This window comes from Cucurbita moschata, unplaced genomic scaffold (assembly GCF_002738365.1).
Source record: "Cucurbita moschata cultivar Rifu unplaced genomic scaffold, Cmos_1.0 Cmo_Scf00034, whole genome shotgun sequence".
NCBI classification, from domain to species: Eukaryota; Viridiplantae; Streptophyta; class Magnoliopsida; order Cucurbitales; family Cucurbitaceae; genus Cucurbita; species Cucurbita moschata.
This window is the reverse complement of record NW_019268550.1, coordinates 2,022,910-2,048,416: the sequence shown is the minus strand read 5'-3', so window position 1 is coordinate 2,048,416 and position 25,507 is coordinate 2,022,910. Positions and strand designations below refer to the sequence as shown.

The 25,507-nt window shown below is 38.1% G+C and overlaps 4 protein-coding genes across 8 annotated transcripts in view; 3 read left to right on the top strand and 1 right to left on the bottom strand.

Moving 5' to 3' along the window:
- Positions 1-48: 48 nt before the first annotated feature.
- Positions 49-5,043, bottom strand: LOC111430818 (probable serine/threonine-protein kinase At1g54610). The gene is made up of 8 exons (XM_023067233.1): positions 3,979-5,043; positions 3,555-3,839; positions 3,142-3,459; positions 2,790-3,017; positions 1,863-1,963; positions 1,474-1,585; positions 778-1,242; positions 49-610 (listed from the first exon to the last, which is right to left on the bottom strand). The coding sequence occupies exons 1-8, from the start codon at positions 4,384-4,386 to the stop codon at positions 404-406; spliced, it is 2,124 nt and encodes a 707-aa protein (XP_022923001.1). The 5' UTR covers positions 4,387-5,043; the 3' UTR covers positions 49-403.
- A 4,387-nt stretch (positions 5,044-9,430) lies between these two features.
- LOC111430823 (heavy metal-associated isoprenylated plant protein 45-like) lies at positions 9,431-16,578 on the top strand. Of its 5 annotated transcripts, none has more exons than XM_023067249.1 (3): positions 9,431-9,552; positions 9,898-10,415; positions 15,950-16,026. In XM_023067249.1, exon 2 carries the CDS (start codon positions 9,972-9,974, stop codon positions 10,407-10,409), a length of 438 nt encoding a protein of 145 aa, XP_022923017.1. In that variant the 5' UTR covers positions 9,431-9,552; positions 9,898-9,971; the 3' UTR covers positions 10,410-10,415; positions 15,950-16,026. The 5 variants fall into 5 exon arrangements, with proteins under 5 accessions (XP_022923017.1, XP_022923016.1, XP_022923014.1 ...); XM_023067248.1 differs by having other exon boundaries at positions 9,431-9,597; XM_023067245.1 differs by lacking the exons at positions 9,431-9,552; positions 9,898-10,415 and adding exons at positions 14,416-14,700; positions 16,090-16,578 and having other exon boundaries at positions 15,950-16,025.
- A 2,597-nt stretch (positions 16,579-19,175) lies between these two features.
- Positions 19,176-20,496, top strand: LOC111430539. Its single transcript, XM_023066802.1, has one exon. The coding sequence runs from the start codon at positions 19,176-19,178 to the stop codon at positions 20,352-20,354; it is 1,179 nt and encodes a 392-aa protein (XP_022922570.1). The 3' UTR covers positions 20,355-20,496.
- Positions 20,497-21,660: 1,164 nt separating this feature from the next.
- Positions 21,661-25,507, top strand: part of LOC111430622 (DExH-box ATP-dependent RNA helicase DExH7, chloroplastic) — a 28,370-nt gene continuing 24,523 nt past the window's right edge. Inside the window, exons 1-4 of the mRNA XM_023066940.1 lie at positions 21,661-21,993; positions 23,375-23,480; positions 23,604-23,794; positions 25,120-25,170. Of these exons, the coding sequence (XP_022922708.1) occupies positions 21,685-21,993; positions 23,375-23,480; positions 23,604-23,794; positions 25,120-25,170 (657 nt within the window). The 5' untranslated portion in view covers positions 21,661-21,684. The remainder of the gene's footprint in view (positions 21,994-23,374; positions 23,481-23,603; positions 23,795-25,119; positions 25,171-25,507) is intronic.

Here is a 25,507-nt window from a genome sequence, read left to right as displayed (position 1 = left end):
CAGCCTGTCGTACATATCAATATCTTCAAAATTGGGATGTTGTCGATATTTTCGCCCTTGAAATCGTCAAGTAATGGATAATAAGAAGAAAATGTGGTAGTAAAATCTTTCTGCTCTCCAACAATTCTCTAGACAATGTCATATTCACTTGAACTATACAGCCAGAAATACAAATTCTCTACAAGAATGGCCAAAATATTCAGAGCCTACATAATTTGCAACCGAGTTACACGTGTTACCTTGCGAGCGCGTACGAGAAGAGAGGAAGGTTTTTCGACCCTTTTTCGTCTAAAAAAACTAGGAAGACTTCCCTGTACAACAGGCCAATCATTTGATCACCATTTCTAGAGTAGTATCTGCTCGCCTAACAATGAACTCTTAACATTTGTTGTCATCTCCTCGCTTAATGACCGGAGACGAATAATGAATTGGCTGACATCTGTTTCCCGTCCGCTTGAATCTTCCGTGCCTTTGCCTTGTCGAGCCGAGCTCGTCTTACTGCTTCTTGGATATGGCGATCGTGGTCCTTAAACATTTGGTCCATGTTGCTTGAGGGAACCAGTAATGGACCAGAGTAGTGAATCTTATGACCGTTTGAGCCATAACCCACCTGTTGTATTAGTATTATGTACATGAACAGACACTCAGAAAACCATGGCAAGAGCAAATAGCTCAGCTTTACTGGCTGATATCGACAATCAGTAACGTAAAAAACGATGCCAATGCAAGAAAAAATGCACAAGAAAGCATGGTACGATACGAAGCTCGCATACTTACAACTATAGGGTCTTTGGTGCTGCTTCTCTCTTTGTCATGTGAGCCTACAATACTGTGATTTGAGAACTTCTGGCCCGGTAGCATCGACGACTCCGAGGTTTCTTTGAAGGAACCGGGAAACCTGCCAATTAGTTTTTTAACCTCTCCTTGTGAAGAGTCAGGCTTTTCCCTGCAATCTTCAGCCAACACACTTCTTCTAGCTGCAACTAGTCCTGAAGTTGCGAACGTTTCGGCCCCGGTTGACATTTTGGGAGCGTCATCGGAGTTCTTACTAGCCTTTGCCCAAGCAGCCCGCTGAGCAAGTGGCCCTGAATGTGAGGCTTTCTTAGGATGACGCACGTGAGAATCCATTCTTTCTGCTCCTTGTGAAGGTCTAGGTGGATCGATAGGAAAACCCGACGCTTCTTCTAGATGTGGGTTAAACTTCTCACTCCGGCTCTTCGAATTGAACTGACCTTGTCGTTTCTGCAACGAGTAATCTTATTAGCAAAACATTTCAAGAGAAAAACAGAGCAGTTAGACAGACTTTGAATAATGTCATCGATAGGTCGAGGTCGATGGGTTAGAGAAGGGGCCAAAAAGTTTCCAAGACATGGAAAACCATAAAAACGAGCATGAAAGTCAACTGAAATACACCAGTTGGACTCCCCAGCTACATTGCAACGCCCCTTTTAAGATGGTTCAACAGAATGTTACCTGCATTGATGAGGCTAACTCGGCATTGGCATCAGGTGCAGGGACGGCTCGAGACTCACCATTTTTCCTTTGCAGGTCAAGTCGGTGTCCCTTGCTTCCTACTGCTCCTTGTCTACCAATTTAACCACAGGAAGTTATTTATAAACCATGTAAATTGTTTTCATAGCACTAAAGATTGGAAAAGTACAGTCCGATAACCGGGTAAAAGATCACAAATCACGATCGATCGACCTGCCTAAATAGATTGACAGTAATCCAGGTTGGTGGTACTGAAAAATAACTCGAGTTTAACTTATTCCGAGATTCATTAAGAACATCAGACCTTAAAATTTTAATTCCTTGTGAGATTTCAGCGAGGAAAGTAAGTTGATAAATGAACAATCCAATACCTTCTAGCTTCCTCATCCCTTATCTTGGCATCCAATTCTTTGCTGGGAGGATACTTTGGCAAGCTTGAAGAATCACAAGGAAGAGGCTTTGTTGAAAAGAACTGAAATGAACAATCCAAAATAGTCCCAACATAAACAAATTGTACTTACTAAATCAAAATAACAGAAAAAAACCTACGAAAAATACCGACGGAGAATAAAAAGCTCTAGAAAAAATAATAGCCTCATATAAAGTTGCCCACCGCGAGAAGAAATTATCCTCTTCGGGTTTTCCCTTTCGGGCTTCTCCTCAAGGTTTTAAAAACACGTCTGTTAGGGAGAAGTTTCCACACCCTTATAAATAATGTTTCGTTCTCCCCAACTGATGTGGGCTCTCACAATCCACCACCTACGAGGCACAGCGTCCTCGCTATCACTCGTTCCCTTATCCAATCGATGTGGGACCTCCCAGTCCACCCCACTTCGATGCCCAACGTCCTTGCTGGCACACCGTAGCACATCGCCTGGTGTCTGACTCTGATACCATTTGTAACAGCTCAAGCCCACCACTAGCAAATATTGTCTTCTTTGGGCTTTCCCTTGTGAGCTTCCTCTCAAAGTTTTTAAAACGCGTCTTCTAGGAAGAGGTTTCCACACCCTTATAAAGAATGTGGGATCTCACACTCCCTCTCTCTTTTAAATATATTATAATCGAAGTGACGAGAGCATAACACCAAACATTCTAAGCCCATACCACTAGGACTCCCTTTAAACAGATCTACACAACTCGACTTAATAAATACGATCTACAATCTACGATGACTTCAAAAATGCCGGGACAAGAGAGCATATACACAAAGGGATAAGAAACGTACACACTTGATGAAGATTGGATACTCGGATATAACAGTATTATAAGAAAGAAATGTATCACCCAACACAACATACTTCACTTTTAAGGGCGAGAGCAGCAGAGCCACGATCAGCAGGATCTACCGAGAGTAACGTCTCAATGAGAGCTAAAGCTGGTGCAGGGAAATCCTTAAACGTGTCTGCAACACAACGTCGATAGGGCTGTTGGGGCTTAAATATGGTTGCATGTGGCAACCTTGATTTTCTCCAATAATCCTCTGAAGGAGAGCCACAGAGTTTAAATATTTTATGTAGCTGTTCCACCTAAAACATATAAATCAAGTGTCAATACTTGATCTAAAGAAAAGCTAGGAAATCATGATTCCAAACATGAGATAGAAACATCGAAACATGAGCTACGAGTTTCGTAAAATTAAAAATAATATACCTCTGTTCTTCCTGGCATAATGGGCTTCCCAGCATACAATTCAGCAAGTATGCAGCCAGTACTCCATAAATCTACAGCTATACCATAATAAGTAGCGCCAAGTAAAAGCTCAGGCGGTCGATACCAAAGAGTCACGACCCGACTTGTCAGTGGCTGATTTTGGTGGATATCAAAAAGACTTGCCAGACCAAAGTCAGCAATTTTCAAGATGCCATTGTTGTCAATTAAAAGGTTCGAGCCCTTTATGTCACGATGTAGAACTCCACGACTGTGACAATGATCGAGTCCCCGTAAAAGTTGCTGCATGTAACACTTGACCTGCCCCAAGATAAATTACACTTAAGATTCAGAATTAATAAGTGAACCGAGAGCATGCAGATGAGCGTCTTAGAATGCTAGAATCCTGCAGTTACCTGCGCCTCTGTAAACTTCACGCCAGGATGTGAAGCAAGTCCTGCCAAGTCATGTTCCATGTACTCGAAAACAAGATAAAGGCTGCAAGACATCCTTGATGTGACTAGACCCTCCAGCTTTATTACATTTGGATGATCGAGTCTACGCAATATGTGAATTTCCCTCGCCATAAAGCGGACGCTCTCGGGTTCTAAGTTGTCGAACCTTACTTTCTTCAAAGCAACGATTTTCTTTTGGTCAAGGTCACGAGCCCTATATACATTACTATAAGTTCCTTGGCCAATCTGCACAAATACACATTGTACGACTATTACAATCATCCTAATCTGCACAAATACGCATTTTACGACTATTACAGTGTTTGAGTTAGTTACGAGGGGGCCAATGACAAAAATTCTAAAGCAAAGCATCAAAAGAACATACTTTATCCAATTTCTCGAAAGAATCAGCTCGTCGGGGTAGCCAGCCTCTGATTGCCTCTCCAGCAACTGCAGCCAGCCATGGAGGCCACCCTGCAGCAACGTGGTCTCCCTCAGCTGCCTTCGGAATTCTACCCATTGAAGGATGTTGAGCACCCATATGCTCCATCTTCTCCCTCTTCCTCTCAAAATTCTCACCCTGCATTCGGCCCGACCCATTAACCTGCTTGTCAATCAACATCACTCTTGCATCATTACCATCGTGCTGATCTTTAGATCGATACACTTCTTCCCTTGTCGATGAAGTCACTCTCGCCACACGCAGGTCAGACGAGGTCTTACTCGACAGCCTCTCCCTTGGACTTTCCTTGCTATCTTCAATAGCAGAAGGCTTACAACAAACGGAACCCATTATGTAAAATAACCACCCCCAACAATACCCTCCTTCAGAATCAATACTCACGCTTCAAATCATCCAATACTAATATATCCTCCTCTTCTAACATTCCCATAACGCGAAAACTCATCAAAAACTCAACAAAAACTCAGGAACTAAACCTAAAACACACACAAATTAGCTCATTACAACAGCAATTAGCATCCAATATTCAATATCAGTAAAACTCAACTAAGCCAGAACAGCCACAACTCTGAATCCTAAGCAATTTCCGCAATAAACCCCCAAAATCTTGCCAAATCCTACCAAAATTCAAACTAAAAACATACGCAATAACCTTAATACATTCCGCAACGGCACTCGCAACATATAGAAAAATCTCTACACTAAATGTAATCGAATCCCGAAAATCATCCACTGAACTTACAGAAAGCCAATAATGAACCAAAAGAGATGATCCTCGAAGTATTTCCACGTTTTCCAAGGAGAGAAAATGGCTGAGGAAAAAGAAATGCAGAGAGTGGAGGTTATGGAGTGAACTGGGACCTGAAGAAGGAAGACATGGATGGATCTAGGGCACAATGATAACAGAAGATGAATCAAAGAAACGGAAAATCGTAATTTAAGAACCAAAAAAAAAAACGAAATTATCATAATTGCCTCTCTGCAGCTTTCAGTATGAGAGAGAGAGTGGCCGCGAAGTGCCCATTGAGACATTCTTCTCCATTTCTCCACGCGCTTCTCAGTACGTGTTACGCACTTGATTATAAAAATTAAAAATAATAATAAAACCTTTCAACTTTAACCTTTATTTTTTTAAAAAAATATAATTTTTTATGCATTTCAAAATTTATGATTTTGAAATGTTTATAAAAAATTAATGATAATATTAATTTTTAAACAAAATAAAAATTTCACGGGTATTTTTATATAATTTAACTATTTTTAATTTACGTTCCCGCTACACTTCGAGAAAGATAGAGTTTTTGCTATTATGAACAACTTCCCTCGTATATTTCTCATTAGATATTCACAAGTAGTACCGTCGATCCGGGATTTTGTTTGTCAATCTTGATAGAATCTCGAGGGAGGTGAAATCATCATGCCATATAAAAATAGAGATGGGTCACCCGAAAAAACAAGCAAGCTAAATAACAAGATTAAGCTGAAAAAAATATTAAAATATATGAAATTAAACTAAATTTATTTTTTTAAAAAAAAAAACACCCATTTGAAGACTAAAAATAGACATATTAATCTATATTTAAAATTATTTATTTACCAAAAATTATGATTGTATAATTGTTGCGCGTAGAGACACGCGCGTGAAAGGAGAGTGGAAGGGTAGCAATAAATAACGCCCCACTCCTCTCGCTCTCTTTTCCCTCTGTCTCTGAGCCTGAGAGTTTCTGCTCAGTGATGGTCGTTTGGCTTTTCTTCTCAATTCTTTTTAATTAATTAATTAATTATCTATCTATATAATAATATATATATATATATATATATTTTTTTTTTTTTTTTTAATTTTATTATGATACCCAAACTTTCATAAATACATTTTAGTGAGAGTTGTAACGACGTTTTAGGTTGGTTGTGTTAGTGACTGGAACAACATGAATAAAATTCATATTTCAACCCAACCATCTATTTTCGAGCTCTATTGAATTGTCGGATTATTTTTTTAATTATTGAAATAAATTATATTTATATAAAATAACTAATATCTTATAAAATTTAAACGTCAATCAATCGAAAGTCACAACTCATCACCTGTTACACATGTCAAATATTTATAAGGCTTCAGAAAGCGGACACATCGCTAACACTAATTACAAAAATAAAATATTTTTATTTCTAAAAATATTTTTTTAAATAGTTTTATTTCACTATTATTTATTTATTTTTATTTTGTAAAAAATTGTTTGGTTGAAGATATGAACAACAACAAACAAAAATAGTATTTTTTTTTTGTTTTCTTTTTTTTTTTGTCGTCATAATTAGTTAAATTTACTATACCATACCATATATATTGATTTTTTTTTTTTTTTACCATTTTACTTAATAATTGCCTTCAATAAATGAGTTATATTTATTAGAACACGGCATAATTAATAATATAATCTAAAAAAGTCATTTTTAGACTAATATAAAATATTTGGAAAAATATTAAATTTAAATCACGAATTAAAAAATAATGTTGATTAATTTACACGTAAGATATTTAGTTTCATTAATTAGTGACACGTCATTATAAGGGGGGAAAAAATAGCCATAAATGGAGGGTGGATAGACTTGGACCCATTTAGATGTATCTCTCTCTGTATATTAAATTATCAGCAGTTGTGAAGAAAAATCATGCACATGAAATTTATGGCTATGCTTTATTTTTCTTGGACCAATCTACCCCTACATGGTGCCCCCTTGTTTTCCTTTTCACTTGAGTGAAATTTATTTCACATTAAGGGTATGGTTGGAAAACTCCGCCGTCCAAGTTCGGTTTGGTCTGAATCTTCGTGAGAGAAGGATTTTGTGAGCCACTTATTTCTCTGAACAAGAGGAAGAGGCTCGGGATGGATTTACGAGTCTTTGTGTGAGCCGATTGTGACTCGAGACAAATTATTCATCTTTTCTATAAAGGGTGTTTCGTTCTCCTCCTCAACTGATGTGAGATCTCACAATCCACTCCCTTTAGGGCAAACTTCTCGCTCTCCCCTTATAAAGGGTGTTTCGTTCTCCTTCCTAATCGATGTGAGATCTCACAATCCACTCCCTAAACTTCCCGCTCTCCCCTTCTCCCCAACTGATGTGAGATCTCACAATCCACTCCCTTTAGGGCAAACTTCCCGCTCTCCCCGATCTCACAATCCACTCCCTTTAGGGCAAACTTCCCGCTCTCCCCTTATAAAGGGTGTTTCGTTCTCCTTCCTAATCGATGTGAGATCTCACAATCCACTCCCTTTAGGGCAAACTTCCCGCTCTCCCTTTATAAAGGGTGTTTCGTTCTCCTCCCCAACCAATGTGGGATCTCACAATCCAACCCCTTCAGGACAAACTTCCTGCTCTCCCCTTATAAAGGGTGTTTCATTCTCCTCCCCAACCGATGTGGGATCTCACAATCCACCCCCCTTCAGGGCCCAACGTCTTCGCTGACACTCGTTCCTTTCTCCAATCGATGTGAGACTCCCACCAAATCCACCCCCTTCGGGGCCCAGCATCCTTATTGGCACACCACCTCGTGTCTACCCCCTTTGGAGAACAACCTCCTCACTGACACATCGCCCCCCATGTCTCTCTAATATCATTTATAACAGCTTAAGCCTACCGCTAGCAGATATTGTCCTCTTTGAGCTTTCCCTTTCGGCCTTCCTCTCAAAGTTTTTAAAACGCGCTTGCTAGGTCAAGGTTTCCACACCTTTATAAAGGGTGTCTCATTCTCCTCTCCAACTGATGTGAGATCTCACAAAATGCATCTCTATTTTTTGGATTATGAGTCAGATACTTCCTTCGAATTCAGCATTAACTGTTTTTTAGTTGAAACAATTCTATATTGGACGACCTCTTGAAAAACCGATCGAAATTATTATATTGTAATTTATTTGTTTATGATGGGCCTATATGTCATTTTGTCCCCAAAGAGCCCAACATTATTAAAGCCTTTCTCATGGATGCAAGTAGACTTTCTTTGTATATATTGAAAATCCAATTTTTTTATCCACAAATAATTGAACCACAAGCCACGTCACATAAAAAAAAACAATAATAATTTATTTTGTAATTTAAAAAAAGACTAAGAATAAATATGGAATAATATCACATAAATTTAATTTACCAAACTAAATACAAACAAATAGAAATTCAACAAACATTTTTAAAAAAATCATATATTTACATCAAAAAGATTGCTTGATAATGATTTTTTATTTTTTATTATGTTTAAAAAAAACATATTAAATTCATACTAATTATTTATTTATTAAATAATATTTATTGAAAATAAAAAAATTTAAAAAATGATGAAGCCCTCCTTGTGAAGGGCAACTTGCATTATATATAATCATTATTCATCAATTATGCCAACAGAGGTTAATATAAAATTCCTTTTTTTTATTATTTAAAAGTTTAAATATACCAAAATCTTATTATTTATGATTTCTTTAGAAAAATTATATATTATTGAACGTGCAACATTAAATTTAGTTCTACTTGATGTAATAAAGGTCAATTTAAACGTAACTCAACTATTAAAATACTGTATAATTGATATTTATATATATATATATATCGATTTTTTAGGATTTTTTTATAATTTTTTAATAAAAAATATAAAACTTTAAAATAACTATATTTGTTTTAAAAAAATAATAAACAGAAAAAACTTACTTACGGGGAACCTGATCCCTACACAAATAAATTGAGAATGTTGCAGAGATGGGAATGAAATAGGTAGCAGGGATGGGCTTCCCGTCCCTGCGCACGCCCATGGAAATCTCTACTCTTGCTTATTGTTGAACTCTAGAAAAAATAATACAACAAACAATTTGATGAATTAATACGCGTGTCGTGTCAAAGTTTTGTTAATCGAATGTTGATTATGTCAAAGTTAGAGATGTCCATTGGGTGAGGAGCAAGATCGAGGACGAAAAATATAATCTCGGTCTCCAGCTCGTGTAGCTAGTAAGTAAAATTCTCTCATCAGTTCCTCCCCAATTTTCCATTTAAACAGAGATTTTCTACCCCATTCAGTACAAGTCCTTACAGACCCATTAAATAAACATTATAAACATAATTCATCGATAATTGACATGTAATAATTTTATAATGCCTCAATTTATTCAATAGATAATCCATAAGCCACACATTTTTTAATTTTAATTATAAAATAATAATTTTTTAATTTAATAGGCGAGGATAAGATTTGAATATATAATTTTTTAAGTCAATAATAAAATAATATATTTGGTTAAAATTAAATTAAATAAAAGTAAAAATAGGCTTATTTAGTTCATCATCATTTTGAGTTAAACCGTAACATAATCATGATTAGCTTCATAATGACTTCGTTAATTGAAATGGATTAACGTTATCCATTGCTACCAATTTGGTTTGAACTCGCAGCACCACAGACAAGGGAAATTGGCGGAAGGGGCGTGGCGTTTTCTGCATGAGAAACTGTAGAGGAAGGTATGGGAATGGAGATGGCTACTGGAAGCAGCAATCTCTATGCCAGTTAAGCGCATCCCCTCCTCTCCCACCCATTTCTCTGAATCTTAATCTCTTCATGGAATTGCCTTCCATTAATTTCCATTCCTGATTGTTCATCTTGATTCTCCCTCTGATTTTTGCAAAGTGCGTCGAGTGTAGGATTTCGATCCGAAATTGTGGGTTGTTCTTTTCCAGATTCTTGAATTTGTGTTAATTTTTGTATTTTTCCGTGCTTGGGATCTCTGTTGATGTTCGATTTTGTTTGGAGATCGAGGTTTAGGGTTTTTGATAGATTATGATCAACTCGCAAATTGGATCTGTCAGGGGATATTTGATTCCTGGCGGAGATTTTCTTCTACAAGAGGGAGAATCTTCTTAATCAGGTGATAATCAATTCAATGGCATCATCTGGGGGGTTTTTGTTAATCTGTATGCTTCATTCTCTGATTGCTTTAACTTGTGGAGCGTTAATGATGTTTTACTCCCACGAGGTCTATGTGTTTGGCCATGGCCCTGAAACAGCGATCAAGCTGCAGGGATCTAGCTCCCACGATCAGCTTCTGATAAGGACATCTGATTCCTTCTCTGGTTTGCTTCTCTTTACTGTTGGGTTTCTTTTATTCATGGTGGCATTTGTCAAAGATAGAGAGTTTCAAAGCTTCTTTGCTAAAGGATGCGTGTTGCTTCACCTTGCCATGGCCATATGGAGAGTTTATTTCGAGAGAAAGCTTGAGGATCTCGCCCAAGATTGGCCTCGACAGGTCGTTGGGGATGTTACATTGGCATTGTCATGGGTCTTCTTTCTTGTGTATTCATGGAGAGAAAAGTACGATTAACTCCAGGTTCAACTCTTCTTTCAGCTGCCTTTATTGTTTAAAATTGTCTATTATGACTCTGCTTCTTGATTATGACGAGGTTGATGGAAATTGATATTGTTTTCACTGGTTTTTGCTGAGGATTGGGGGTGGGAACTGGGTAGTGAGATGGAAATTGAAGATTGATTTGATTGCTTTCCTTTAAACAAATTGAGCTTGAATTTGGTTTCTGTTCTATCCGATGATGAACACATTCATTTGTTCATGCTTGTTATCTTCTGTAAGAGTGTGCATTTTTCCTTTCTCTATGATTAGAATCGAAGTTCAACTCCATGCCAAAATGGGGTTTTGGACCATGAATGTAACCCCTGGAGTTGTAACCGGGGCAAGGAACAACTCGTGATAGGCTTCTTGGCAAAATGACATAAATAAACTTACGTTGTAACCGGGGCAAGGAACAACTCGTGATAGCCTTCTTGGCAAAATGACATAAATAAACTTACATCACATCAACATGAGAAAGTGATTTTGATATTGCGCAGCTTGGGCAATTCTAGGTAGAGTGGCTTTAAAGAGATTTTTGTGAAAAGTATGTGAGATCCCACATCGGTTGGAGAGGGGTCTTATAAGGGTGTAGGAACCTCTCTTTAGTAGATGCATTTTAAAACTGTGAGGCTGACGATGGTATGTAACGAGCTAAGATGGACAATATCTACTGGCGGTGGGCTTAGGCTGTTACAAATGGTATTAGAGGCAAACACTAGGCAGTGTGCTAGTCAGGACGCTGGGCTCCAAAGGGGGTGGATTGTGAGATCTCACATCGGTTGGAGATAGGTCTTATAAGGACATGAAAACCTCTCCCTAGTAGACGCCTTTTAAAACCGTGAGGCTGACGGCGAGCAAAAGCGGACAATATCTATTGGTGGTGGGTTTGGGCTGTTACAAAGCATGTGAGTGTTGAAAATGCATGTTGAAAGGACTTAGGCTTGTTTACAAGTGATTATAAAGCATGTCATACGACACATTCAGATTGCTAGAGAAGCAGGGAATTGGGAGTATTGGAGCTATCAAGTGCAGAATCTTGGGTTGGGGACTTCGACTTGTTTGATCGTCGTGCTGATATCTTTGACTTCCTTCTCAGAGGAGTGAGTTTATATATCTTGAAGGACAGTAATAATAGTAAGAAGGCTTCATATCCTCAAAATGCCCCGATGATTTGATTTGCCCCATTTCGAATACTCCTCATCCCATCATATTTGCCTTGGCATGGTATTGGAACCTTTTGTGATGTCCCACGTTGGTTGGGAAGGAGAACAAACCACCCTTTATAAGGGTGTGGAAACCTTCCCCTAGCAGATGCGTTTTAAAGCCTTGAGGGGAAGCCCGAAAGGGAAAGCCCAAAGAGGACAATATCTGCTAGCGTTGGATCTGGGTCATTACAAATGGTATCAGAGCCAGTCACCGGACGATGTGCCGGCCTTCTCGCTGTTCCCCGAAGGGGGGTAGACACGAGGCGGTGTGCCAGTAAGGACGCTGGACCCCAAAGGGGGGTGGATTTAGGGGCGGGCCCACATCGATTGAAGGAAGGAAAGAGTGCCAGCGAGGACGCTGGGCCCTGAAGGGGGGTGGATTGTGATGTCCCACATTGGTTGGGAAGGAGAACAAACCACCCTTTATAAGGGTGTGGAAACCTTCCCCCTAGCAGACGCATTTTAAAGCCTTGAGGGGAAGCCCAAAGAGGACAATATCTGCTAGCGGTGGATCTGGGTCGTTACACCTTTAGTCACTTCCCTTCATTTATTGTTGGAAAACGAACATCAGAATTCCCTTTTGGCATGGAGGAAAAGACTATGATGCTTTACTGCGAGTTCGACTAACTAGTTAAGGGACAAGTTGTGAAACTAGGTATCGTTGAAGCCACGAGATCAAATTATGGTAGCTATTTATGTAGTATACTAACAATTCCGAGTTTTGGATGCCAAATGTTAAAGGCGTGGCTGTCACATAACATCCATAGAACCACATTTGAGGTAGGCCAAACACTCGTTCATACCTGGGAAAAGTGAAGTAACTTTAATATGTTGTCCGCTTGGAGGCGGTGCTTTTATTTGAACTCTTTCTATGGCCTTGACTGACTGATGTGAGTACAAAGTTTCTTTCGGTTGAACTGATATATATTTGCCAAAATATCAGTTGGAGAGGGCAACAAAACATTTCTTATAAGGGTGTGAAAACCTCTCCTTAATAGATGAGTTTCAAAACCTTGAGGGGAAACCTGAAAGAGAAAACCCAAAAAAGATAATATCTGCTAGCGGTAAGATTGAGCTGTTACAAATGGTATCAAAACCAAACACTGGATGGTATGTGAGCGAGGACATTGGGCCCCCAAGGGGAGTGGATAGTGAAATCCCGTGTCGGTTAGAGAGAGGAACGAAACATTCCTTATAAAAGGTGTGGAAACCTCTCCCTAGTAGACGCATTCTAAAACCGTGAGCCTGATGGCAATACATAACGGGCTAAAGTGGACAATATCTATTAGCGGTAAGCTTGGGCTGTTACGATCCGTTAGAACTTTCTCCATTGTACTGATGAGAATCTTTTCTTGCTGGTTTTGGTGCTTGTGTTGATGGGAAAAGAGGTAGAAAACTTTGTCTCATATTGAATGGTAAGGGTATATCAAAAACATTTTTCCACCTTTTCCTCGTGGATATAATGGATTAACTGATCGAGCTACGTTATTAAAAGTAATTCGAAGTTGTGTCTTATGGTATGTTTGAGAGTGATTTTGAAATGATTGAATTTAGTTTTATCATATTTAAAATCACTCTCAACTATATATTTAATCGTTACCGTAAAACCAAACTATAGGGCTGTCTCACCATATGTTTTTTTCATTATAGCAATTATTTTTTAGTCCAACAACTGTGGAGTGAAGAAGATCGAACCAGAATGGTAATAGATTTTATATATCCACCGAGCTATGCTCAGATAAACCGTGTTGCAATTAATTACACAAGATGAAACTGTTGCAATAACCTACCATTGGTAGAGTCTATTTGTAACATACTTCCACGTTGGACGTGCATGAATAGCTCAAATCAAAAAGTTCAAAGACATGATAATATGGTCAACCTCAACATAGCCTAAAGGTTAGACACGCAATGAGCCAAAGTGGACAATATCTGCTAGCAGTGAGTTTGAACTGTTACAAATGGTATCAGAACTTGACATTAGGTAATGTGTCAGCGAGGACGCTGGCCTCATGGGGGTGGATTGTGAGATCACACATCAGTTGGAGAGGGGAACAAAACATTCCTTATAAGAGTAAAAACCTCTTCGTAACATCTGCGCTTTGGCGAGATACGTAACAGGCCAAAGCAGACAATATCTGCTAGTGGTGGACTTGGGCTTAGACGGTTACAAATGGTATTTGAACTAGACATTGGGCAATGTGCCAGTGAGGACGTTGGCCCCAAGGGGGTGAATTGTGAGATCATACATCGGTTGAAGAGGGGTACAAAACATTTCTTATAAGAGTGAAACCCTCTTTATAACACACACGTTTTAAAATCATGAGGTTGATAACATACATAATGGGCAAAAACGGACAAGATCTGCTAACGGTGGGCTTGGGCTTAGGCTTGGACTTGGACGGTTACAAATAGTAAAACATTTCTACTCTTTAAAAGATTATAGATTCAAATCATCCCCGGTATTCGTGAGGTAATATTCTTAGAGAAAATCAACCTATCGGTTCAGACGTTTCTTTAGAATATTTGTGGCATGATATTCTAAAGAAAATATTCTAAAGAAACGGATGATATTTGTTTTTACAATTCTCTCTAAAACTTCCCATTTAGAAACCCACATTGACATGAACATCCAACCCCTTATCCTTTTGGCCACATCTCATTTCCTTGATTATGCATAGAAAAGAATAAACCAAAATCAGAATAAATATCTGTCATGTCCCATGTTGGTTTCTCCCTCTTAATGAATGAAAACTTTTAGGGTCATAGTTAGGGATAAGAGGAAGGGATGAGAGTATCGATTCAAATGGACAGAGCAAATTAAAGGCAGCCCCAATTTGAGCCATTTTCTTTTATTCCTATGAGCTTTTGGAAAAGAAAAAAAAAACCAAACCTCATAATAAGAATAAATACACACACAATGCTCCATGCAGAAACAGCAAAAGGGAACCCCATAACTTGCTATATATTATACATTTATACAACCAAACCCTTCAGCCATATCGACCATCGTCATGTTTGGGCGACGATTTCATCGCAAACGATCCTCCAATGCCATGTCGGTAAGTACTGCAGTCCTTCCCTTTTGTTTTCTCTAATGTCTTTTAACTCTTACTGGAACTGTGAGATCCCATGTCGATTGGTGAGGAGAACGAAACATTTTTTATAAGGGTGTGGAAACGTCTCCCTAGCATACGTGTTTTAGAAACCTTGAAGGGAAACCCGAAAGGGAAAGTTCAAAGAGGACAATATCTGCTAGTGGTGTGTCGTACTTCCCTTCCGTTTTCTTTAATGTCTTTAACTCTTACTGAAACTGTGAGATCCCACGTCAGTTGATGAGGAGAACGAAACATTTTTTATAAGAGTGTAAAAACGTCTCCCTAGCATATGCGTTTTAAAAACCTAGAGGAGAACCTCGAAAGGAAAAGTCCAAAGAGGACAATATCTGCTAGTGGTGTGCTGTCTTTCCCTTCCGTTTTCTCTAATGTCTTTTAACTCTTACTGAAACTGTGAGATCTCACGTGGGTTGGTGAGGAGAACAAAACATTTTTTATAAGGGTGTGGAAACCTCTCCTTAGCAGACGCGTTTTAAAAACCTTGAGGAGAAGTCGAAAGGAAAAGTCCAAAGAAGACAATATCTGCTAGTGGTGTGCCGTCTTTCCCTTCCGTTTTCTCTAATGTATTTAACTTTTACTGAAACTGTGAGATCCCACGTTAGTTGGTGAGGAGAACGTAACAGTCTTTATAAGGGTGTGGAAACGTCTCCCTAGCACACACGTTTTAAAAACCTTGAGGAGAAGCTCGAAAGGAAAATTCTAAAAAGGACAATATCTACTAATCGTGTGCCGTCTTTCCCTTCCGTTTTCTCTAATGTCTTTGACTCTTACTGAAATGGTGAGATCTAACCTGGGTTGGTGAGGAGAACAAAACATTCTTTATAAGGGTGTGGAAACCTCTCCCTAGTAGACGCGTTTTAAAAACTTTGAGGGGAAGCCCGAAAGAGAAAGTTCAAGGAGGACAATATCTGCTAGCGGTATGCAGTCATTCCCTTCCGTTTTCTCTAACGTCTTTAACTCTTACTGAAACCGTGAGATCTCACCTGGGTTGGTGAGGAGAACAAAACATTCTTTATAAAGGTGTAGAAACCTCTCCTTAGCAAACGCATTTTAAAAACCTTGAGAGGATGCCCGAAAGAAAAAGTCCGAAAAGGACAATATCTGCTAGCGGTGGACTTTGGCTGTTACTTAAACTTAAAAGCTTAAGTCGATAAGTCATCATATATTTAATCCATTTAATGCTCGTATGCATCAGATTGTCGAGCTTCTAGTGCACATGGACTGCAATGGATGCGAGGATCGGGTTCGAAGAGCGATCTCTAAGATCAAAGGCAAGCACTACTATTTAATGAGCAAATTTGGTTTGTGAGCTAACTGAGAAAAGTTACATAACAGGAGTAGATAGCTTGGAAATAGACATGGACAAACAGAAGGTGACTGTAACTGGATATGTAGAAGAAAGAAAAGTACTAAAGAAGGTGAGAGGAACGGGGCGAAAAGCCGAGCTATGGCCGTTCCCTTACGACAGTGAATACTATCCATACGCGTCGCAATACTACGACGAATCGACGTATGCGTCGACGTATAATTATTACAGGCATGGTTTTAATGAAGGCGTCCATGGATACTTCCCAGATCCTTTATATTCAACTGTTAGTGATAACACTGTTCATCTTTTTAGTGAAGATAATGTCCATGCTTATTGTAGTGTTATGTGATCCATTATTCCATATAATCCCTATGTGAGCTCCATAAACGAACAAATATGTGGAGCGTAGGATTTGAAATGTCGAGAATATGCATTATACATACATATTTGTTGAACTATGCTCGTGTTGGTGGATACTTATGTTATTCAGCAATGAAAACGAGTTAAATCTATAATGTCGGGTCCCGTCTCTCTTTATTTATTATTTTTATTTGAAGTTCTAATATTGGATTTCTAAAGATTTCGAGACAGCGCAACATCATATTTGTATAATGATGTGACGTTAGAATATATATTTATTTATTGAGTGAAAATAAGAATAAGATGTGTTATAATTCAAAGAATTACGCTCGTTCATAAAATTGAAAAAATGTACTCATTCCAAATAGTTATATACTTGTAATAACTTACTCGATCTAAACTGATTTATGTTGTAAGAGAATTTAGAACAGTCAATTTCATAATATTAAAATATCCAAACCATGGAATAATGTTGGCAAAGGAAGTTGACAAAATGGATCCGTAACCTCGAGAAAAGGGATTGGCTTTGAGGACTGGGCATGGGGTCCAAGTCCCAAATCTGTTGGTTCATGGTGGACTGCTCGAGCTGTTCTCGCGACTAGAGCGGATCGCCACATGCTAGCCCAGGGACGGACTGGGAATGTGTGAGGAAGAACAAAATCCCGATAATACTCACTTAAAGTTATCACCTCAAACTTATTGCCAATACGGACGCAGCAGATCAGTAATTAAAACGTCAAATATATATGTTCTTCTTTTATAGTCGAACGATCAAATACCCACGACAAACGAAAGAAACCTAAATTAACACAAAATTAGCCATCGAAATGAAAACGACAAAAAAAAATAATAAAAAAGGATAAGATATGGAATCCTATAAGAATATATTCTTATAATTATTTAAAAATGACATTTAAGAGGAAAAAAAAATCTAAGGTAAACTCTATATGATGGTATTGAAAGGACAAGTTGGGAATATATAAATTAAAAAAATCATAGCATTGGGAATAAACATATGATTGATGTGTGTGTGAGAAGAATATATGATCTAATAATATATCTTCATCGTCACATCAAAACCTTCATCTTAATTAAGTGATGTATAAAAGCATATGCTTAAAATAAAAATAAAATTTTGTCCCTTAAGAATATTTATAAATTATATATTATAGTTTTATTTCATCGTAATTTTAGTAACAGCCCAAGCGCACCACTAATAGATATCGTTCACAATCCACCGCGTAGGACACAGGAAGAGGTTTTAAAACTTTGAGGGGAAGCTCGGAGAGAAAGCATAAAGAAGACAATATCCGCTAATGGTGGACTTGGGTCGTTACTGTTAGACGAACAGGACTCTCCACAATGGTACGGTACAATATTGTCTACTTTGAGCATAAGCTCTCATGGCTTTGCTTTGGACGTCCCCAAAAGGCTTTATTAATTGAGAGAGTATTCTTTGTTTATAAACTCATGATCATTCTCTTAATTAGCCGAGGTGGGACTTTCATCATCCAACACCTCCTCTCGAACAAAGTACTCCTCCCCTTAATCGAGGCTCGACTCCTTTGGAGTCTTGTCATTTTTTACTATGCCTTCGAGGAGAGTTGACTCCTTTTTGTTTTGGAGTACTTTGTTCGACATTTGAGGATTTAGCAATCTATTGACACGACTAAGTTCATCCAACCATTACAAGTTTAGTCCCTTACAAATGAAAATAAAAGAACGAAAATCGACATAAACTAAACCTCGGGAGAAGGGAATATGTCCAAAATTTGGTTGATGAAGAACCAAATAAACAAGAATATGGTTGGCAAGGTGATGGAAGTGGTAAAAATTGAACTTAAGAGGCAAAAAGCATCAAAACCCACGTTGAAATTGTCAGCCAATTTGTGACCAAAAATGAAACCAAAGGAAAAAGAACATTATTGCAATTTGGTCCCTTAATTACATATCTCTCTCTTATATTATTTATATGCTCATTTTCAAGAATCACATGCTCTTATAATATTTCAAAGCACTCGTAGAATAAAGTTATTGAATTGATGTTCTCGTACCGAACTTTAAAAACCTCAACTTATTTGATGTGAGATCGGATCTCAGTTGAGGAGAGGAACAAAACATTATTTATGAGGTGTGTAAACTTCTTCCTAGAATACGAGTTTTAAAATTGTGAGGTTTAACGGACTAAAATAGGTTGCAATTGATGGCTGTGGTAGGTTTGAGGATCTTACACGGCGGAGCGAACTCCTCTAGTGGACCCCCTCGATCCATCTTATACTGTTGCAAAATTCAAAATGATCTCGTAAAAAAAAACCACATAACTAGCCACAAATTTTATACCATCCAAATATAAAACAATATATGTGTTCATATGACCGGATAACCCAATAAATCCTAACTTCAATGAAGGTTAAAATTAATTTTTAAATAATTAAAAAATAACCCGCTATGTTGCCACGTCACCCACTCAAGGGGTGTACATTATAGTAATTATAATTATAATTTATATTAATTAATTAATCATGGGTAAATGCAGATGGTAAGGAGTGGATGAAAGTTTGAATAGTTACCGCATTTGGAGGGGAATGTCCTATTTCTACTCCTTTTTTTACTCTCGGTAATTTCCTTTTCATTTTACCCATTTTTTCCCAAAAGAAAAATAATAATAATTAAACTCAAATTGCAATTTTCCGTAAAAAAAAAAAAAAACAAACAAAATCGCCATAATTAATTTCCACCGCAGCCACCGCTGATGTCATCCTCTCACGCCGACAACGGCCGCCCGGCGGGCCAAGAAACAACCACTGCACAAGAAGCCGCTGCCCAAGAGCCAACCCCTGCAGTTTCCGCCGAAGAAACCACCCCTCCCGCCGCCAAACAACCCACCGCCCGACATAACAGGAGAACGAGCGGCAGCGGCCTGGTGGTGAGATTCGACGTCTCACAAACGGCATCCTTAACCAGCATCGCTCAATCCGCCATCGAATCACTAAAACTCATCCTCCCAAATATCTCCTCCGCTCTCTCCGCCGCTCCCAACCCCGCCCTCGCCCTCCTCCACGACACGGAAGTTACCGCCCAAATCACCGCCCTTCTCCGCAGCTCCACCTCCGGCGCCGGTGACGACAACCTCTGCCGTTGGCTCTACGACACTTTCCAATCCAACAACCCTGACCTTAAACTCGTCGTCCTCCGCTTCCTCCCTATCCTCCTCGGCGCCTACCTCTCCCGCGTCGTCTCCCGCCGCAAATCCCTCGCCGGATTCGAAGCCGTCCTCCTCTCCCTCTACGCTCACGAAACCAACCGCCGCGCTAGCCAACCCCTCACCGTCAACATCCCTGACCTAGCCCACCCTAGCATTTACCACGAAACGAAATCCCCTCTGAAATACAACGCCACCGCTCTCAATCTCGCCGTAATCTCCCCATCATTGGAGCCCCACGGCATGGTCCGCTCCACCAAAAGGGCCCGAATCGTCGGCGTCGCCCTCGAACTCTACTACACGAAGATCGAGAAGATTCCAGAGTCTTCGAAGATCGATTTCTGCGAGTTTTGCCGATTGTGGGCCGGCGGCGACGATGAATCCGGAGGAGCTAAAAAAGATGAGAGGGAGGAGGAAGAGGAGGAGGAGGAGGAGGACATCGGGATTATTCCATTGCCATGGGAGATTCTTCAGCCGATACTAAGAGTGTTAGGGCACTGTCTTCTAGGGTCGAATTTGATTACAAAGAGCAAGAAGAATGAAACAACGCCGTTGTTCAAAGCTGCCATTGGTGCGATTCGGAGCTTGTATGTGAGATCTATGCACGATATTAATCCGAAAGCCATTTTAGCGACCGGGAGCTTGATGAGGTTGGGGAATATGGCCATTGAATCCGGCGATGAGGTCGATTACACTGAGATTCCTGCTCAAACCGTCATCAACCTCTAGCAATTCTATATTAGGGTTTTCAGTCCTGTTTTCCCCTCTCTTTCTCTGTTAATTAGAGTTTATATATAATTAAGAGAGAATTGTTCTCTTCTTCTCTCTGCGATGCTTTGTTCTTGCTCGCATGGCTTCCAAGATTGAAGACCCTCATCACAAATATATATATATATTTTTCTAATTTTAATTTTTAAGAATGATTTTGAATCGAGTAGAGTTGAGTTTACCTTTATTTAATTTCTTGTTATATTGTTTTATCTATATATTTTTTTTTGTTTGAGTATTTGACAAAATTATGTATAGGCCTATTGAACCTGAGTTGACTCAAAATGTACTGTGAACGAGCTGGTAAGCTATCTCGCCAATCGAAAGGAAAAAGTATGTACGGTTTGACCTCGTTACAAGGGGTGGGGGCCAGCTAAAGAAGGTCAGTTGGACTCGGTTAGAACCCTTGATCCGGTTCAGCTAGGTTCTTCCATGCAAGAATGTATGCGTATCGATATCCTCTTCAAGACTTACAGTAACATATTTCTTATTCATTAAAAAAAAAAAAAAAAACATCTAATCCCAAAAATATTTATAAAAGTGCAGACAAATTACACTTTTTGGGTTTCCTTTCGAGCTCAATGCTCGTTAACATTCATTTCTCTCTCTAATCAGTGTGAGATTTCATGAAGCTCCGTCATCGTTGACACCTCACCTGATTTTTGGCTCCGATACCATTTGTGTCATTAGTGAGATATCACTCGATTTCTAGCTTTAATATCATTTATCCATTTTGGGCGAACGTCCTCGCTAGCACACCGTTCGGTGCTTGGCTCTGATACTATTTTTAACGGTTCAAGACCACTGCTAGTAGACATAGTCTTTTTAGGACTTTTCCGAGCTTTTCCTCGAGATTTTAAAATAGTATGTTAGGGAAAGTTTCTAAATCCTAATAAACAATGTTGAGCAGATGAATGTGAGATCAGGTGAATTAATTTTGAATTAATTTTAATATAAGTATTTTTAAATTTTTAAATTTTAATTCTCGAATAAATCTTAAACTTAATTCTTTAAATTATTTTTATCCAATTGAGTTGTATAATAATAATAATTTTCGTTTATTAAATTTATATGGGTTAAAGAAATAATAATAATAGTTTATTAAATTTACTGCGGAAAGAATCATTCATAATAATATTAAAAAAAAAAAAAAAAACTCGGACAAAATTTGACTATAAATGTAAATACTAACAAAATTGGGGGTAAATTTGTAATTTAATAAAAGCGAAATGAATTTAGGCGTATTTATTTTTATTATTTATTTTTTCTGGGATCTTTGCGTCTGCGTACAATGGCTCCAAGGAAGAAGCAGCAGCAGCAGCCGAAGCAGAAGCAAAACAACCGAAAATCCAATCCAACTTCCTCCACCTCCGATTCCCGTTCTTCCACGTCCGGTGCGAAACTTCATATCTCCGCCGAAAACGAGACTCGTCTCCGTCGTCTCCTACTGAGCTCCGGCCGCTCCACTCCATCGGTTACTCACGCTGATGATTCGCTCTCAAAAGTCCAGAAGGTCAAGAAGCTTCAATCTGTTTACGAGAAGCTCTCATGCGAAGGTTTTACCAATGATCAGATTGAGCTGGCACTCTCCACTATCGGGGTAACTTGTTCTTCAATGAGTTAATTTTGCTGAGCAGCATTTAAGTGTTTCCTTCAGCTCTTTCGTTCTATATGTTGTAGTAGTTGTGGTTGCTTTGGTTTTTGAGACGGTTGTTCAATCTGGTTAATTTGGTTCCTGATTAAAAAAACACTACGTGGGTAAGAAAATGGAAGAGTGCAGAATTAAGAAAGTGTTGATGGATCATGTTTACCCGTCGGTTCTTTTGTTTAACGAATTGTAGAATTCGAATGAAATGGAATTGTGTTTTATTTATTGGCATTTTGGCAAAAGCTCTTGTGTTTCCTTTAATAATCTTTGTGGAGTTGGGACTTGTACCATCTCTCATACAATTGCATGTTCTTTATTGAATTTTCATTTTTCTGCATTTTTAACTCATAGTTCATGAATTCAGTTTATCAAACACACTACAATATTTTGGAACGTAATTAGATTCTTTCAATGCGAGACACATTTACGATCGTTCTCCTTTTCGTTTTATTTAATAGGCTTAAAGATGAATGTTAATCATGTGCTTAGGTTACGCAGGTAGAAGATTTATGGAGAAAAAAAGGAACATAAACTTAAAATGTAGATATTCTAGGGACTTCTCTCACTGGCGTACAATTGAAAATTACTTTGTATTACAACTTCAAATGACACGACCGTATAAATAGTAAATGGAAAACTTTACGATAAAATAAACGGCATGGCTACCTTAGCAATTGAAACTCTAGCGTTAATGATGTTTTACACAGAGGAATAACATCACCATTTTTTGGTACCAAGCAAATATATCAATAGATGGGAAGCCTAGGGGGAATGTCCAAGCCCAATGGGTCATTCGCTATTCTCCTTTCTTTTTGACATTGGTGCTAACTGTCTATGTTGCTTTTTGGAAAAAAATTACCCTCACAGGTCTTATTTTGAAGGCTTCGTGGTTGATATGGACAATGTTCATGTCTCTCAAATATTAGCTTGAGTTTGCTGATGAAATCTTGTTTCTTCTTCCTTAGAAGCCGATAAAATTAGAACCCTTTTCTTTATTGTCAAGGCCTTTAAGTCTGCTTTAGGACGGGAAATTAAGTCTAGATCTCTTCTGTAACTTCTGTTTAACATCTTTACTTGCCAATTGCAAAGTTTCTACGTGACACCTTTGGCTAAAATAAATTATATGTGCTGCCAGTTTTCTGAAATTGTTTTGTCTTACTATTCATTTTCTATTTTCAGTTTTTGTTTGACATCTATGGCCTATTTGTAACTGTTTTGACCATCTAGACATTGATTGTAGCTCTCAGTTCCTGAAACTTTATAGTTCCTCAGATGATACTTCGACCATACATGTCTCCTACAAATGTCCCAATTTTTTTTTTGTCCTGAGTAGGATAGTGCTACATTTGAGGCTGCTCTTGATTGGTTATGCTTGAACTTGCCGAGTAGTGAGCTTCCACTGAAATTTTCAAGTGGAACTTCTCTGCATGCACATGCAGGTACATTATGCTTTGTACATTCGTTTCACAGAATGGTGGCTGTTTACATTTCAAGTTTATCGACTTACAGTTAATGCTAACAATTTTGGACGTTTTATGCTACTGCCCTATAATACTTTCCAGGTGGTTCTGTTCGTATTCTACAGACTGCACAAAAAGACTGCCCTCCCGTGGGAGTCCAATCTTCTAAATATAAAGATGGAGACAAAGATATTCCTGTTATATTGAATAGGCGTAAAGATGATGATAAGCTAGATTTATTCCAATCATCCCAAGCTGAATGGATCAAACAGTATGTGGAACAGCAAGAAGAGGTACACAAAAAAGTTTGATTAATTCTACATCGATTGTTTTCAGCTCAAATTTAATTATCCAATGATGTAGTTAATAGCCAATAAATATTCCTGCTGATTTCTCAGTCACCTTTTTCTCCATTGGTTTGTAGTTTGTTTGCTCATTATATATTGTTGGAAAATTTAGTGGCCTTTATATGCTTGGGATGAGGAATGTCTCAAGCTCTAAAATTTTAAGGTCTTTGAGATTTATGGAAAGGGTGGGATCAAATCTGGTTGCAATCTTGCTCGGTTTGGAAAGGGATACAAAAGAATTGGGTGAGACTGAAGTTATTCTAGAAGTAGAATTTAGAGGTTAGAAGCAACGGTTCTGATATTGTGTTGTTCTGCTTGTTTCACATTAGAAGGTTCTTGGTGGTGATTTTGAAGTTACTGCTCTCACATCAAATGTTTGGTTCAGGATTGCTTTTATGAGTAGTGGAGTTCAAGTCTTGCTGCGAAGTTTATTTATTTGGTGGTTCAGTTTTGGATATCCAAAGTTCCTTTGTGGCTGCATTTCTAAGGTTCTTTGGTTTGTCCTTTTGTAAGCTTTAGGATTATTTGGGTTGGGATGTATTGATCCTTGGGTGCTTTCCTGCTTTCTTTGGTTTTTGACTTGGAAATTTCCTTGTAGTCTAGATGTAAGTATAGTTCTTTGCAATTTTTTTTTTCATTTTATCAAAATACAAAAAATGGTGGTTTGACTTGTTTATAACTATTCGTAGTTTTTATTTTTTACTTTTTAAAGAAGAAATGGTAGTTTTCATCAATTGAAAGTGAAAAGTACAAAAGCAGATTTACATGGAAGCTTTCCAATTGCTCGGTAAAGTAGAAGAAGCTTAGTTACAAAAGATTTAGCTGTAAGGACCCAAATGGAGGGATTTTGAACCCCCTTTTTGGTCGAGAAAGGACTCCTCATCTTCCTACCTTCTTTTCTCATTTTACTCGATGAATTCTCTTGACAAAAAAAAAAANAAAAAAAAAAAAAAAAAAAAAAAAAAAAAAAAAAAAAAAAAAAAAAGAAGAAAAGAAAAGAAAAGAAAAGAAAAAAGAAAAATTGTAAGATTGCTAATCTTATAAATTTTTTGTCTGTTTCTCCTTGAAATTTGGAGGCAACTTTGATATAGTCCTCTCTTCATAGCGGATATTCTACTTTTTGACGTCTTTTTCATTTTTTTCATTTACATTGTTGTCAGGCAAATAATAAGATGATTAAGAACGTTTATGTTATTTATCATTTTCTATTATGAAATTATTGTCTTTTCCAAAAGCAATAACATGATATTATCAGTTCTGTATTTTTGTAGGATGACTATGGAACCTGGGAAGATGACCTGGCTGATGAAGTTTCTTCTAAGGTGGTACTTTCTTTTCCTTTTTGTGAGAAAGGGTGACGATATTTGTGCTATCTTTTGAGTTCTCTGGGTGTGAGAAATAATAGAATCTTTAGGGCTAGGAGAGATCTTCTAAGGTTTCATCTTGGTGTTCTCTATCAAAGCTGTTCGCGGGATTTTCTTTGTAGGATATTTGTTTATGCTGGGATGCTTTCTTATATTCATCATAGCCACTGGTGTTTCTTTGGATTTTTGTATTATGTTCCCATTTCTTTTTGTTTCTTATCTCACTTCCTTTTGGAGTTTGTTTTCATCCATAAAAAGTTGGTCTCACGTAAAAAAAAAAAAAAAAAAAAAAAAA